General features: G+C 43.8%; 1 protein-coding gene and 1 non-coding gene across 5 annotated transcripts in view; one reads left to right on the plus strand and one right to left on the minus strand.

Annotated features, from left to right (window-relative positions):
• The first annotated feature begins 1711 nt into the window (after positions 1 to 1711).
• On the plus strand, positions 1712 to 1829 carry Trnal-caa. Its single transcript has 2 exons — positions 1712 to 1749; positions 1784 to 1829. It is a non-coding gene; the product is annotated as a tRNA-Leu (tRNA).
• Positions 1830 to 2471: 642 nt separating this feature from the next.
• Positions 2472 to 17038, minus strand: part of LOC109469128 (afadin-like) — a 72383-nt gene continuing 57816 nt past the window's right edge. For 3 of the 4 annotated variants that reach the window (XM_019767518.1, XM_019767519.1, XM_019767517.1), the window contains exons 25-28: positions 10495 to 10634; positions 10240 to 10361; positions 9062 to 9283; positions 2472 to 6469 (exon numbers count right to left, since the gene is read on the minus strand). In XM_019767518.1, the coding sequence (XP_019623077.1) occupies positions 4143 to 6469; positions 9062 to 9283; positions 10240 to 10361; positions 10495 to 10634 (2811 nt within the window). In that variant the 3' untranslated portion in view covers positions 2472 to 4142. The remainder of the gene's footprint in view (positions 6470 to 9061; positions 9284 to 10239; positions 10362 to 10494; positions 10635 to 17038) is intronic. The other variant, XM_019767520.1, reaches the window with a different exon arrangement.

The raw sequence follows: 17038 nt of genomic DNA on the forward strand, positions 1-17038 counted from the left end.
AACTATGCTAACATCTCTAGTGACCAATACAGATATAGGTGAGGATGAGGAACCCTTTGCAAGAAATTGAAGAATAGTGCTAGAAATTACACATTTAAACTCTATGACATTGAAAACATTGCAAAGTGTCCCCTACCGGTGGCCGTCGTCCATGGCTGGTTTTGACCGCTTGTTGGAAACCTTCGTCGTTATCGATGTCTTCGTCAAACTGCGGGTTGTAGTCGTTGTAGCCGGAGTAGATGTCATCCTCGTCCTCCGGCACCAGGTGCACATTCCGCATCATCTTGGGACCTTGAAGTTTATCTCTTAAAACGTACAAAAAGTAAAGTTATTATACTTCTTCTTCTTCTTGTGTACTCTCTAACAACCCCTGCTGGGGTACTAGTATCACTGAGAGGGGGGGGGTGCGACGGACTATGGCTGCACGGCCAGGAGTCCGGCCTTAAAGGCCTCCACTGTCTGGGCTTTTACTAACTGGTCCGGCAGCTTATTCCACTCATTTATTGTTCGTGGAAAAAACGAAAATCTAAAACAGTCTGTTTTGGCAGATAATGCTTGATATATATTTATGTTCATGACTTCCTCTGGTACGCCTATGGGCAGGTTTGAGATATTGTTCCATTTGAGTATTAATATGTCCATGAGCAATTTTGTATAAAGATATCAAGCGAGCGGTTCTCCTTCTGTCAACAAATAACGGCCACTGGAGGCGCTTTAGCATGTCAGAAACACTGCTGGGAGGGGAGGAGAATCTTCGTCCATGATATAGCTGGCAGGAAACTACTGTAGACTTCAAGTACGTTTGGGCTGCTCTTTTTCGTCAACTGATCGCGGATGATAACGTTATTTCACGACGAGTAGAATCTATAATTTGGGGAGAGTAAAATGCAAGTTGCAACATCATAACGCGTTTCTTCATAGACATATTAACCGTATTAAAACTTGAATGTGTGAGTTCAGCTCGCCCCCCTCCCCACCTGTCAATCTTAAAATTTCTCCGCGTTTTTTCGGTCCAAATCTACATTTGTGTCCTAAAATCTTTACCCCAATACGGTGATCTGGGTGATAACATTACAATGTACCATGCACGCCGATATCCAACTTGTACTTACCTAGTTATTGCCTGGAAACCGCTCCCCTGATCAGAAAATGACAGTCTTCGCAGAAACTTTTCGAAGCTAGGTATTTCCCTTCCCGACGTTCCTAGCGGCTGTCTCTATGGTATCAATACACGGTACTGCAGCGACGCCTACAGACCAAATAATGTACTGCAGCCTCACACTCACGTGTCAAAAGCGACCTCTAGCAGGTGAAAGGAATTACGCAGCTAGATCGCTGCGTGTTGCATCACTATTATAAAAGGTACGTGACTAGCCTGGCATAAACAAGCCATTTTAGAAGGAAAGGATGCGTTTTTAAATAGCTTTGGCGTTTTTCTAGAACTAAATGAGGGTTCACCGACTAGAAAAGCCCCTGGTTTTGTGTCATTACTGTGGAAAACGTCATCGCTGTTAAAAAAAAAAGGCTGTCATATATCCGATGCAAATCGTGTACAAATCGTTCTGAATATTTTACGTTTACTACGATCCATCCACATAACGCATTTAGATCACAAGAAAATATGTAACTAGATAGAATCAGCCTTTCCGGGTAACCATTGACGCTGGTCAACGTTTGATATCCCATTCAGTGAGCGACCACAGCATGAAATGTCAGGATGGCCGAGTGGTCTAAGGCGCCAGACTCAAGGGTGGAAGTCCCTTCCCAGCATTCAAAGCGAGGGTTCTGGTCCCCGAATGGGGGCGTGGGTTCGAATCCCACTTCTGACATTACTTTTACATTGTCTTTTTATTGCAACTTGCATATATTTTTGGTCATACACAATTTAACATTTTGACACTTGATCGAAAACATCCATTCACCATTTTTTTTTCAAGTAGCTCTAGGGGGAAAATCGTGTCATATTGTTTTGTTTACATACCATACAGTATGCCTGTATTTTAATACTTCAAAGTTACGATTAGAAATCAAATTACAAATTTCTGGATGTAGACAAAATGGGCCAAAACTCCATATTGGGATGTTAGCAATGAAGCGCACAACACTTTCTTGCTGCAGTTTTCTTGGTATTTTTTAAATTTTTACAATGAATTGGCCACACCAATTTTATTACTGGGACTTAGGTGGTCTGTAGCCTAGTTACCAAACCTATTATAGCTCCTGAGTCCTACACAGCCTCTCCGCGGTCTCATCAAATTTATGTCTTTATCATCATATTACATTCTGACCATAGCCTGGTTAGCAGAACTATTTTAGCAAACCTAATATTTGTAGAGAGGATAAAGATTCGGGATGCTAAAATAGGTCTGGTAACCAGGCTATCTGACTATGCAATCTATTGTTATAAAATTCAAATTGATATCCATTTCAGATGTACAACAGTCAACAGAAACAAAGCAAACAGACGTCTGTGTTATGTCAATGGATTTATTACAAGAGAGAACGGTTGTTATGGATATCCCAGAAAAAAAGGTTTGCTACATCGATGATACAAGTAAAACAAGTCTGCTTACATACATGTATATGAGTACAATCTGCATGGATGTTAGACATATATCTGGATAGGAAAAGTGAAATATAGTTCGCAAAACCAATGGCTAACCTGTCGGTCGGTGAAAGTTACATAGTAATGTGTACATACAAGCAAACGCTGAAGTGATATATACATGATACAGGGAAAGAAAAGCTATTGGTGTCATCCACGTTTAGTAACATGGATGTTCACCACAAAGCAACTGGCACTGTACAGAAAAAACTCTTCTGTTGCGTACGTTCAAAATCTCTAAAAAGAAATGACAAAAAAAATCTTTAAAATCAAAGAGCTCAAACTTCACTGCTGTCCCCAGTTGGGTGCTTTCCTGATGATCTGACAGATCTTATATACCACAGCAGGAGCATCAATTAGTTCACTAATATCGACTTTTGTACTTAATCGTTATGATCACACCTTCTATGCTTCCGTTACATGAAATTTCACAATTTCATCTACCACAAATCTGTACTCAATCCAAAATTAACATCTTACTACCAAATAACACCTAGTGTTAGATTCAAACTTACTGAAGTGAATGGTACCAAGCCTCCCTGTCTTGTCTACAGTAATACAGTTGCAGAAGTTTCAGGGTTACAATGTGTTAATGCTAAACTCACTACAGGCTAGGACCTTGGACCTTACAGTATTTCTTCACGGTAAAATAAGTATTTCCATGCAATCCGTACAATTCCTTTCCTACTCCTTACTAGTAATTACCATCAATAACAGTATGTTCTTTGAATGAGCAAATGGCAAAAAAAAGCATCCTAGCATGAAATACATGTCATACACACATCGGTATAGCCCTAACGTTTGTCTCAGTATTCAAATGGCTGTCTGCTAAGGCAAACCATCTATGATTGCGCACATGTACAAAGCTCCAGTCGTAATGCCACCATCCCCCCGAGGCACCCTTCTCAAGACCAAGTTTAGAGCAGGCAAGACGTTTGGCACACTTGGGACAGTCTGAGGTACTCTGCTTTTGCCACCACCATGCCTTATTTTATCACAGTCTCGATGTGAACACTGCCTGCTTCTTTCTTTACTCTCTTCTGAGCACCTACGAATTCAAGACTCCGCAACTCCAGTCAACTCTTAAGGTATAAAATTCTGTACAGGAAGTAAAAAGTACAAAAATTCTGCAAATTTTTCTGTTTTTTTCCAATCTACAGCTAAATCTACACTGTGATAGAAAAATTAACTTCATTCAAAAAACATCCAATCTATTATGAACATCCACATTCATGAAAGCACTCATTCACTACATATGAATAGTCCTAGATGCATGATTAGAGAGGTCTTTACATTTCAGCTCGATTTGTATTCTTTCTATGAAGCGAATCATCAGATTCTGGTTATGCAAGAAGTGAGTCATAGTATGTATTTTCCCGGCTATAATAAGTGTTTGTAGACTATTATCATTGTGGGATAAACATCACTATTCCACAGTACATTACTTTCCACCTAAATTTGCTGTTAGTTATCCTTCATTTCCATCACTACATGTATAAGAAAGGCTTTTCCACTACACTGGTCCTACTGCTACTCTTTACTTCACTGCTTCTGGCGCATGTTCCTTTAGCCATTTTGACGTACGTGGCTTCTCAATGGTCTGCCCCTGGTCAAACATTTTCATGCGGTCTTTGAAGGAAAGTTTCTCAGGACCTGGTTTTTTCTTTGCTGCCTCGACGGCCTGGGCCTTCTTTTCGGCTTTTCGGCGCATGACCGGGTCCCGGTAAACCTCCTGCGCGCCAATGATGCCAGGGGTAGTACCAGCCACAGATGTGTTGTAGGTGTTTAGACCTTGGGAGTTGGCTGGAGATGCAAAGTCGTCTGGTTTATGAGAGGGGGAGGAGGAGGAGGAGGCACTGGAATGATAGGAGGCAGTGGAGGAGGGGGGATGGAGAGAGTCGTACGATGGTTTGGAGGGAGGTGACGGTTTCCTCTCCTGGTCATAGTCGTTGTAGTTGTTGTACGGTCGAGATGTGTTGTCGTTGTACCTGTCCGATTCACGCAGGGACTCGTACGAAGACTTGCGCTGCGGGGGAGCGGGAGGTGCGATGTAGGTCTTCTCTGGTGGTGGGATTTGGTAGGCGTTGACTCGGGTGGACTGGACGCCCGGGTGCTCCCTGGCTGTGGGAGAGGATGCATCTGAACTCTGGTCAGATGCTGAATCCCTCTTCTTGTATATCAGGGTTTCTGACGTAAGCTTTCTTTCCAGAACCAGGCGCTCCCGTTCCTGGCGTTCTTGCCTCAGACGCTCCCTTTCCCGCTCCCTCTGGCGTTTGGTGAGGTACTCTGCTTCCCTTCGTTTCCTCTCCGCCTCGCGGTACGCCTTCTCCTCGGACTCTCGCTGTGCCTGGATCTGACGTAAAGCTTGCTGATCTTGCTCACGCTTGATGCGGATCTCCTCCTGTTTCCTGTGGCGCATCTGCTCTTCTTCTTGCTCCTGGAGTCTCCTGGATTCGTCCTGTTCGATGCGCTGCTGCTCACGTAGCTGGCGCTGCTTCTCCAGCCACTCTTCCTGCTCGCGCTCACGTTTGTCCATCTTCTGTCCGAGCCTCTGACGCTGCTCGTCACGCTCGGCCTGTAGCTGTTGGAGACGATGCTCTTGTTCCTTAATCCTCTCCATCTCGCGACGTTCCTCCTCGTACATGCGCTGGTGGTCCTTCTCCATGATGCGCTGCTTGGCTGCTTCTGCCTCTTCTGCAACAACACGGACAAGCTGCTTGGGGTGAGGCTCCTCATCACTTTCTGACGCTGCCTCTTCTTCTTCTTCACTTCGCCTTCTTGCCTCCTCTGCCCTCCGCTGGAACTCGTCTTCCATTCGCAGCTTACGAAGCCTGTCATCTTCCTCAGGTCGTCTGTAGTTCTTGCCTTCCAACTCCTGAATTTCCTGCTCTCGCATCTGCTTCAGCTGCTCGTTGATCTGCCTTTCGATGTAGGCCCTCTTCTCCCTCTCCCATGGGGACGGGGAGAGGGTGTCGCTCTTCTCAAGAACGTAGGTCACCTCAGACGTGTAGTTTTTGTTGCCGTTCATCCGCTGCTTCCGCTTCTCGGCATCGACTTCTATCTCCTGTATCTCCATGAACCTCCTCTCTTCTTCAGAGCCGTACTGTTGGGGGCCGTCTGTGGGGCGTAGCCTCAGCTGACTGGGCTGTTCAGGATTGTACGGAGCCGCGCGCATCGTTTCCGCCAGCTTGGCTCGTGGAGAGTCGCTCTGTTGGCGACCGCCTGGGTACCGGCCCATCATTTCAGCAGGGGGTGGTGGTGGTGGAGGGGGGCTGTCGGTGTAGCGAGGGTCAGGGGGAGGGGGTGGAAGGTCAGGTGGAACACCATCGTAGTTCTCTGGGGGTGGGGGTGGTGGAGGAGGGGGTGGGGACTCAGAGTAGCCTGGTTTGGAGCCATAGGGCTCAGCCCTGTAGGTGACATTGTACCTCGGTGCCTGTTGGTCTGGAGAAGAGTACCTTTCCTTAGCATGCCCTACCGGGGCGTACCTATCCCTAGCCTCTGGAGGCAAGTACCTCTGGTCCACGTAATTCCTGTCCTGATCATTAGCAGGGTGCCTATCTCTAGGGTCTACGTTCATATAGTCTCTACGGTGGTCAGGGGCGCCGTATCTGTCCCCGCGCGGGTCGGCGTAGTTGCCGGTGGTGTTGGGGCTCCTCTGCGGCGGGGGCGGTCCTCGGCGCATCTCACCCACCCTGCGGGGCTCGGCCTGCTGCGGGTAGCCCAGGTTGGAGGTGGACTGGGAGCGGGGTGCCTCACGTGGCGGCTGCTTCAGGTGGGCCTGGATGTTGGGGTTGGACGCCGCCGGCCGGTAACCACCTTGCTGCTGGGGCGAGGGACGGCCCTGGCCGTACATCTGGCTGTACGCTGCAGGGGAAAGACAACATCGTGGGATTAATAACAGAACTGTAGCTCTACAGAAGAAACAATCAAGGTACCCGACATTCACATCTACACCTAGATGTGTCCTTGGCAATGATACTTTGGAGAAAACCTCCTTTGGTGTTGATGGTAGAGCTTTTCAATAACTCAAACAAGAAAAAAATCATCACGTACAAAATGTGATGAACAAAATGTGGGCCCAGGTGTGCTTCGAAAATCAAAAAAGTAAAAGGCAGCAATTTGAATCATTTGAAGGCTTCTCCTCAGGTGTTATGCCACCATCCACAGATGTCAACAACTCCGTTTCCTCCACATTCAGGATTTCAGTAGATGTTGTCAAGAAATGTCTTGTGACCAACAGTCCTTGTGCCAGTCCTCTGTTCATTCCACAAGACAAAGACACACTACTGGCATTTCCCGGAAGCTGACAACTTCCTCCACGACCACAGTGGATAAGTGAACCTTGGTAAAGCCATAGTAAATCTCCAGGACTGGTGGACTCCACACACCGTCAAGGATAGCAGATAATGGGGGAGCTCTATATCTATACAGTAGACGACACTTTGGGCTTGAAAGGTTGCCCTTCAGATTCTTCCACTGATGTTGACATGGTCCACTGTTCAATGTACTGCATCCATCTTTGTCATGATGACAGAGTAACTTCCTACCATCTAATACCATACCAGAAGGCCTTTCCTGTGTAGCACTGCTCTCAGGTGAGTTGACATGAAGATGACTAATCCATGATCACATCTCTTTCTTACATCTTTTTGAGGGACTAGATGAGAATTTGTGATTTTGAAGAATTATTGCCTTCCAGAATCAGGTTTTCAACATACACATACATCTACACATGACTAGTGAACTGATATCAATAATTCTGATGGACTGGTGTGAAACAAAACAAAATATGCATCAGTTTCATTTCTTTGCGAACAGAATGTTATGTTTGCAATGGTCATCTGCCATGCAAATAAACACAAAGTTAAAAACATCAACTTAGTCAACACACATTTTAACACACTTTGCAAAAACACTGGTTAGTAAAATAATGATAACACGTCACACTGCATGCTACATCTATATGCATGCAACTACATCTAAGTACATTGTATAATCAACATGGCAACAACAAAAACAAGGTTAAGACCAGCTTACAACAGCACTGATGCGTACAGCCTTGTACAGCACTACACAGCACGATACAGCAAGGCCAGCCAGCTGTGTACGGGCTATATACTTACTGAGGGAGGGGGCTGACACTGTGTTAGCCCAACGTACCCCAAGCCTGCTGGACTTATGAGGTTCTATATTGGGTGAACATGCATGGATAGTTTGGACACGGTTAGTACATTACATTCAAAACAAGGTCAGTATTCATTAACTCCTGACTGGATTGTAACCCACTGCTTACAGGACCCTCCCCACCCCAGGGCAGAGTCAATCACTACAACACTGAACATGCTTCATGCTGATACTTTGTCCAAGCCGACATCCAAACATCATGCCAAATGCAGAAATCTTTAACATGCCGTGTTACGGTAGCAAGATGCATGAATCCAAAACTGCAATAACATCTTTTACAACTTTTTCTGATATCTTTTAACCAACGCTTTTGCACTATGACTTAAAGATGCAACAGAATAGCCATGGTCATTGATTTTGTATATAGAAGTATATATAATCAAAGTATAATCAAAGTATACACTGCCTGCGGCATGTCTATTTGGAGACACCTGAAGAAAGTCCCAGCACAAAGCATGTTGCAGGTAGGCACACAGGTAGATGAGTCCCAACATGGATGTCCCATACCTGATACAAAGTACTTAGTCGACCCTTCCGAATGCCGGCGGCTTTTCTGGCTAAGAGCTTCCTCGTCCCTCTTGGCTTGCCTATCCCTTTCCTCTGCCTTGCTCTGATAGTCAGAGATCGACACAGACTTTCTAATCTTGCCTAACTCGGTTGTGCTGAGAGAGGCCTGGGTTTTCATGCTAAGCCTTAAGGTATCTAAACCTTCCTTGGCTTCCTTTTCCTTCTTTTCAAACTCTTCCTTAAGCTCGGAGCAAGACCGAGACCTTTTTATCTCCCTTCCCGAGGATCGCACATTGTGCGTGATGGCCGACCTCTTTACGTGGTGAACTACACCGTTTGATACATCCCCGTTCATTAGGACTTCATTCGACCATCGTGACTTAAAATTCTCTTTCCCAACGTGAGGCACACCGTTGGATAATTTGTCAGACTTACGGACTTCTTCCTGTTTTGGTGGTGGCCAATTGAACGACCTATTTCCCCGAGGGCTGGGGCTTTTAGGGCTTCTGGGACTGAGGGGGCTTCTGGGACTACGAGCTCCCTTCAGGACCTCAGCCTCCTCTTTCGCCTTCCAATCGCGACTCTCTAAATCGTTAACGAGACGGGAGAGGGAGGACGAGCGACTTCGGCTCTGCGAGGCCGAGTGGGACCTGCGAATGATTCTACGGACTTTTATCTGCTCACGGACCGACTCTATCTCGTTGCGAGCTCTCCTGCCCCTGGCCTCGGCATCGCTGACAATGTCTGATACAGATTTAGACTTACTATTGGTGTTGTGGAGGTGGGGGGAGGAGCGGTACTCCTCCCTCCTCTGTACCGTGCCGGAACCTTCCCCCTCGGGTGCCATTTTTTCTCGCCAGGGTGGGGTGCTCACTTGATTTGTATGGCGTGCGAGAATATCTTCGCTCTTAGGGCGCGTCTTGGAGGGGGTGGTATCACCCCCTTGTGACGGACTGAGGGCAGTGGGACCGAGGCTGCGACGTGACACTGGAACGAGGACAGTCATGGTCAAGTTTACTGCATTACAGCAAATGTCAACAAACTGTACACACATAATGGGTTAACTGTAATGTTGTCACAAATGTAACACAGTTAGGCAACAAATACAACTCTTCTGATATGATGTTAGATGAAACGAGTAGTGTTATTCTCTCAAGTTCTATGCAGCTGTAGGAGGCCTTGAATTATCATTAGTTTGGTTATCCACTGGCATGTTACAGAGAGAGAAAAGCAGAAGTTGGCCATCATCCAAAGCATCCCAAAGCACTGCAGCAAAGCTTGGGGGTTACCGCATTAGGAGGCTCAAAGGGGTTTCCAGAAAATTCCTCCAGCAATGGCCACACAGCAAAGTTCTTACACAAGAAAGTCTTCCACTACACAATGGACCAGGATGGGGAGAGCACCCTTAAGGAGTAGTCCCACGTCACAGCAATATCTCCACAATAGATTGGATGAAGGAACGTTGAAAGACAGAAGAAAGTATGGATGAGACAGATGAAATGGAGAGACGGATGAAGAGTGGTGCATGTCCTTGTCTGATGGAATCACCACGGTACATGTATGTGAGCTTGCTGCCTCTCTTGAAGACTTGATCCACTGACAGGAACAAGCTTTGAAAGGTCTTTCTTTCTTGACTGTAGAATTCACAGGTGCCTTAAAACCATGGCTGGCTGGTTGTACTTACATGAACGTCTGTGCAAACACTATCCAAAAGTGAGCTTGGGAGGGGAAAAGAGTAATCCTTTTCACCTGGTTAGCGAGTGGTTACTTGCTGGGTTCATTTTTTAAGCGTTGAACAGTAGAGAGGAGACAGATGAAACAGGAAGGTGGAGGTGGTTGTCAAGACAGATTACCAAGGAGAGAAAGAAGGAAAAGAAAGAAGAAAAGAAGAAAGATAAACAAAGGAGATGGTCTGATTTTATACCCCAGTCTTGATGGCTTACCTCTGCTTTGCATGACTGGAGACGGCTGACTGAGCAGTGTGGCCAGACCGTGGTAAATTGCTCCTTGTTTAGCGACCTTGAGATTTACAGTCTGCCCAGTCTGTGTCATCAACGCTGCAGCCCTGTGGAACAACCAAGGGAAAAGTAGCATCATTATGTGCATCCTGGGAAAGTATATACTTATAATCTTCATCATTATGTCACCTAGGCAATATAAAAATTGGCACTAAGAAGGTTAATGGCAACAAAGCATACCTTTCTTGAGAAAGTCCCACGAGGTTATGCCCGTCAACCTCCAGCAACTGGTCTCCAGCTGCCAAACGCCCGTCCAAGTCTGCTGCGCCGCCCTTAACTACTGACTTCACGTAGATTCCAAGTTGATCCTGTCCAGCACCCTACAGGTATACAACAACAGTTTTAATATACTGTGCAAAAAAAAATTTTGACATACATGGTACAAGCTCATTTTCAGTTCCTCATATAAAGACGGCTAAATACTTCACCAAAAAAGATAATGAGTCAATATGTATGCCTTGCTTATGTCAGATTTTTTAGCGAATTTTCTTGACTATAAAGTGTTCGTCTCACAGCAATGTCATTTGAAACTTAAAGTCTAACCTAGAAGTCAAAAATCTGTCAACCATGAAAATCAACAGAATTTGCAAACAAAACAGCTGCAGGACAAGAAATATAAAGTTTCACTACTGTAAATGGAAAGCGGCAGCCAAGTATCCGTTGCTGGCACTGAAAACCACAACGCACACTTCATGCGTGGTGTGACGGTCGATTTGACACCCAACAAACCATAATCCGATAGCAGATTGGCTTGCAAACAGACACACAGGTGTTTTGACAGAAATAAACAAAGCTTGCGTCACATCATCAAAGAGATCCAGTCAGCTGTTGCATCTCTTTCAACCCTCTTTGATCTTTTTGTAACTGAAAGAAGCCTCCAATTGTCAATCTCACTACTTTGTGTATCAATAGCCATTATTTTCACTGCGCTGCCCATTTCCAGCTACTGAAAAAAGGCCTTTGAACTAACAAGTTGTTCAATGTGACCTATCCATTAGCAGTTTATTTGGAGTACTGACAGTACAAAATGATGCAGTAAGACAGAGCATATTAAATCATTAAGGCCAAAACTTGATAGCTACATTTTTCACTGCAAACTCAATTGTTCCAAGACCTTTTCTATAAAATTTTGAATCCTACTTAATTCTATAAGTAAAAGAATTCATAAGATATACTTAAGATGTTTCAATCACTTTCACCCAACATCATTACTTTTCAGATCTGGCCTAGTTTTTTCCAACCCGTCTGTCAACACCGCAGGTGATGCTTAAACAAACACCTGAAAACAATCCACACACCACCTGGATTACCTGAACAGATCCCTGGGCCTATCAGATATGCTCACTTTGATCACCATTACACACAACCTCCCTTGGCTGCTAATCCAGTCAGTCAGCAGTGACCAATCACCTGAAACCTTCATCCACATACTGTTGCACCTTTTCTATTTATAGACAATTGAACAATGATACAAAGGAAGCTGACAAAACCATCCCCCTTGGTCAATACTTAGTCATCTACAATGGAATACAAATGTATCCAAACAGTCTTTTGGGGGTATTTAAAGGTTGACAGCCAGTGATTTTTCTGGTTAAACATGACCTCATTTTTTGAGGGGGAGGTGACCTTAACAGAGTCAAAGCATTCTGTTCTGGAGGGGCTCTCAGATGTAACTCTTCAATGCAGCAATGATCACACAGTTTCTGTGTAGGAGGTCCTATCAACACAACACACCTGTGACCCCATTCTTACCAGAAGGAGAGAACCATGTCAGTGGTCAAAGATGTTTCTAAGAAATACCTGAAGATTCCTTGAAGGTAGAAGTCAAAACACCCTCCTATATGGGTCATTTCACCGATCAACAAATAAAACATTTAACTTATAATTGACTTCTTTGTTACAGAGAAACACAATGGTCTCATAAATCATGATATCATTGTGCTCCTGTGTAACAAGAAGTAATGAGTTCTGCTAGCATCAATAATCTTGATGCCAGGTGATAAATAATACAGTGACCTAATGACACATTGGCCTCAAAAACCTCGCAATAAAAAAAGTCTACAACTTAAGGTGTAATTCTTAGCGTACATAATGCAACAAAAGTTCATCTTTTGATACTTCAAAAATGTCCACAAGTGGGTCAAAACTGTTACCTGAGCTGAGTGTTAAAACCTTAAGCAATTTTGATAGAAAATTCGACCCCTTGCAAACCACAAAAGCTTTAGTTTTCTATAGCAGTGTTGTCTATTGTAGTTGTACGTTTAATATTAGACCTGACTTCTGTACCCTCCTTTGTGTAACCAGTTATGGCAGTTCACCTAAGTGAGTGCAATAAAGCAATCCATTATATCATTGTATTGCCCGTAATAGGTTCACTTCACAGATACGAAAAGAGGCTATTCACTATTTAGTTCAAAACCCTCCCACCCTGGATCTAACTGAGGCCTTTCTATCAATCTATAACACAATTCTTTCTTTGAGCCACTGGCATAAAATGGTTGAACAATACATAACTAAAGACAACACATAACTTTCAAGAACCAAGTCTTCCAGTGCATACAGTTTCCACAAAGTTCTTACCTTCACTCCTACAGAAGTCCAAGCAGTAACACTATCCAAAACTCTTCAGCTAACGCCTCAAATTGGATGCAACAGATCGTGCTAACTCAGGATGGAAATGAACTTGAACCAGGACGTGCCCTGGCAACAACGCCTGACTCTAGAAAGGTCGCCGGGTTACCTGGCACAGAATCCGCCCATCAGGTGGGCCCAAATCAGCCCCTCAATGGCCCCCTTTGTGTGGAGTGGTGCCGGCATTCAATAGCCTGATTTACACTTGTTGAATTTGGACTTGCTGCTGTTTGCTTACTGGCTGCTACCTTGCAATTAGTCAGATGCTTTCTGACTGAAGCCACGCCAGTTTGACTTCATGCTGAAGCCTCAGTTTATGAGAGGAAATGGTTGGCATAGTTTCCGACATGCAGGAGAACTATTTCTCCCAGCAGGTGAAATCATGATTGCCAAGTATACAATAGGTTACTTTTATTATTGGAGTTAGGCATGGTTGGAAATATGCCCATGCAAACATCGGGCTTTGTGAGCCATTAAGAAGCAAAGACTTTGGAGTATGAATAGACTTTTCTTTTAATAAAAGTCATTTCAGATTTGACATTGCCATGAATAGAAATGATGCAACCACACGTACGTACAAAATCAATACTGTTAAGTGCAGATGAAGCACTTTGGATAATTGAAAGGAAAATGGCTCCCAAAAAAGGTACACAATTCTACAGCAATGAAATCACCGTGTGTGGATTGCACTGAAATAGAAACAGGACATTTTTGCTTTTTGTTTAAAAACGATACATCCTGGTGGCAAACCGTGTAACATACAAATCAACCAAAGCGCCACGGCGCCAAGTCTCCTTGGCAAAGGTCAACGGCTGTTGTTGTTTGCCACTGTGTGTGCAGTACCGGTGGTGTGAGATGCTTCAGGTCCAGCCTGGCAACCACTACTAACTACAGGTGATAATGATTTCCTGTGGCAGGCTGAACTTGTCAGTACAGTGCATGTGACCGTGGTGTTTTCACATGTGGCGTCCGACACTCTGCCCCTTTAGAAATTCCATCACGACCCAGCCATGCCTCTATAAGAGAGGTGACATCAGTTTTCAAACACGTCAGTTCTCAAGTTGGCTGCCCTTTGCATGGTTGTGCCTCTGAGACAACAGAGGAGATTAGGCAGGAATGTCAGGCATTTTGAATAGCAGGTGAAGTGAGATTAATGTCCAGTTGTATAGTCAAAGTCATAGGTAATGCTCTTTTCTTTTGCTATTTTTAGCATAACATAATTTTTTTTCAGATGAGCAAATGGGTTAAATGAGAATAAAGATGAGTAAGATAAAATGTATCAAGAAAGAAACTGCAAATTGTAATGAATATAAATGCCAAGACAGCTTTGGCCCTTAATAGGAAAGACCTTGAATGTAAAAATGTGAGGCAAACACAACTTGTGCTGACTGTCAGTGAATGGCTGGTTCAATGTCGCATGGTTTCTTTTCAATGTCAGACATGGATGACGGACATGTGTGGTCTCAGCTATAACAGTAGCAACGGCATCAGAACTGTAGATATTGTGTTTCATCCCAACATGCTGCAGTTGAAAAGTATCAACAAACAGTTGTGATATATTCTGGAAAGATCTGACAGTGAGACATAAGGCTTCCACGTGTGCAAATATACTTGAATGCATAAAAGTACTAGTAAAGGAAAGACTGGAGGCAAAAATCGCCAGAAAACTACAGAAAGTGAATCTGTTCCTGTTTTTTTATGCTTCGTTCCATTGTTGACCCTAGTTCCGAGGGTTAGTTCATGTACTGAGTGGCAAGTTTAGTTCCCACAGTGCTTTGCAGTGAGTAACAATGGAGATATCATTCAGGTGTGGTAGGTGAAGAATGCCAGTATGCAGTTTGTTGATTGTGAATTTACCTGGATGTTTTTTCTGTCGGGAAACCGTTTTACGGCAGATGCTTGTGAACGTAGACACACGTCAATGGCCAAGACTGCCTGTTCAAACATCCTACTTGCGGCTAGTAAGGTCACACGTTCCAGACCTTCATTTTCCATGTTTGCACCACCCGGAGCAAAGCCATCATTATTATCAGATTCCTGATAGCGTAATCAATGAAAGTGCCACTCTAGTCTACCAACAGTCAAGTGGCTTATAAGAACGATGCTGGTGGGCTTAGATGTTACCATATTATACAGCAGAACAAGGTCATTCTAACTTAAAAAAGCTTAAAGATGTTGATAAGGCAGATTAATGTAATGAAACCCTTGTCTACCAACCATAAATTACCTGCCAAAAGATGTCGACATTTATTTTTATGTCTAGAGCAGGGAAGGGCTTCATCTATCTTAACTGTTTCCACACACAGTCATATATCTTGTAAAACAAGTTTACGTTCCGTGCACATTATTATAGGATTACCTGAATCCCCTTATGCTAGGGAAAACAGACACGGAGTCCCACAGAGCACTTCTTGTGTTCTCTACTTACACCAACAGGGCTGTTTAACAAGTCGTGCCTTGTCTTCCTGTTCTAATAACAAGAAAATCCACAGAATATCCTACCCGACTGATATCACGAGCAAGGTAATCAACAAAACCCTGTAAATACAACTAAGAAATGCACTATTTCAAGCATTGATAAATTAACAGTTAACTCTTGACCTCTACTTAATGACTTGCCATTACTTATTCTAATCACCATATTGTTGCTAGATGTTAAAATCTCCTTAACAGCCATACCAGAAGAACCAACAGTGAAAGTACTGTTTTCCCTTTTAAGATAACACTGCTGTAACAATAGACACACAAAGTAGAAAAGATCAGTTAAAGATACCTGGATTCTCCTTATCTCTAAGTGCTTTCCCTCTTCTTAGATACTGACAAGCCGGTCCCAAGGACCCAGAAAAGCAAGAGGCTTCTGTGTTCTTAGGCTCAAGGTCAATGCCTTGTATTTGTTTTCCCTCCTGTGCGAGAGTTGCTCTCAGACGAGCGAGCCGCGCCGTGTGACAACACAGAAAATAGCGGTGAGCTCCTCATTACCAGACCACTTCATATCATGTGATCAGAACCAAAATGCTTTCAGCTCTTTCAAGTTGAAAGGGATCCTTTAACCTGTGTCCCGATGGACAACAAAGCCAAGCTTGCCTCTGGCTGGGGCGTATTAGCTGTAATAATGGCAAGCAAAGGCTAGTCAGATCAGTTTAAGGCCTCCAGCATTTCTCTTGCTTTTCCAAGAAAGATGCAGACTGACAGTAGAAATCCTTCTATCTCCAAAGAAGCTTACATCTAGATCTAAAAGACTAGAGAGCACTGAGAAAGTGTGAACCCTACAAATGCAGCATACATGTAACATTGTATCTCAGCGGTGGAAAACACTTTTGAAATCATCTGATCTTGGACATCTATTCCTTGATTCAATTTTGTACATTGTAAGGTTTAAGCCTGCCCAAAAAGATGTAAATTACCTATACAGGAAATGTACCTTTCTTGACTGTGACAGGCAGACAGGGCAGAGTCTAGACAATCTTCACCTTTTGACATCCACAACCTGCCACAAAGCTAAGGCTAAAACTGCTTCTCATCTCTGCTAATTACCTACTCCTAGGCATCAGGGGAGAATTAACCCAGAGGTCTCCATGGTTCAGTCCTTAAATAGGGCTTACATGTTGGTATTTGGTAGATGTACGCTATAGAGAAAGATAGGGGATATCAGTTAGCAAAATCAGACAAGCAACAATAGTGTTCTTGAGCTGGTTTATCACATTCTTCTCAAAGTTTGTAGATTTGACATCTGGCTTGAATGTTTGAGTGACAGGTGTGACATTGATGCTAGAGATCAAATTGCACAACAGTCGATTTCATCAACTGGGAGAAAAATCTACAACTACTATTAACTTGGAGGGGTTACTTAGTATCATAACTGTTCCTTTTGGATGTGTAAAAAGGAATGCAGAAAATAGATTATTTTTTTTCATACCAATTGGTCCGACAGCCATTTGTGTTCACCAAAACCTTTCCTTTGTGATAAAATTTGATCAGAATATTGACATGCCAATCATTCAGATGTATTTTCTTCACGCTTCGCAGACAAGGGCTTGACCCTACCGTTTCAAAGCGCCTGATTTGTTTGTTGGGAATATTTGTGTGTGGAGAG

Source organism: Branchiostoma belcheri, unplaced genomic scaffold (genome assembly GCF_001625305.1).
Source record: "Branchiostoma belcheri isolate BF01 breed outbred unplaced genomic scaffold, Haploidv18h27 scaffold20, whole genome shotgun sequence".
Taxonomy (NCBI): Eukaryota; Metazoa; Chordata; class Leptocardii; order Amphioxiformes; family Branchiostomatidae; genus Branchiostoma; species Branchiostoma belcheri.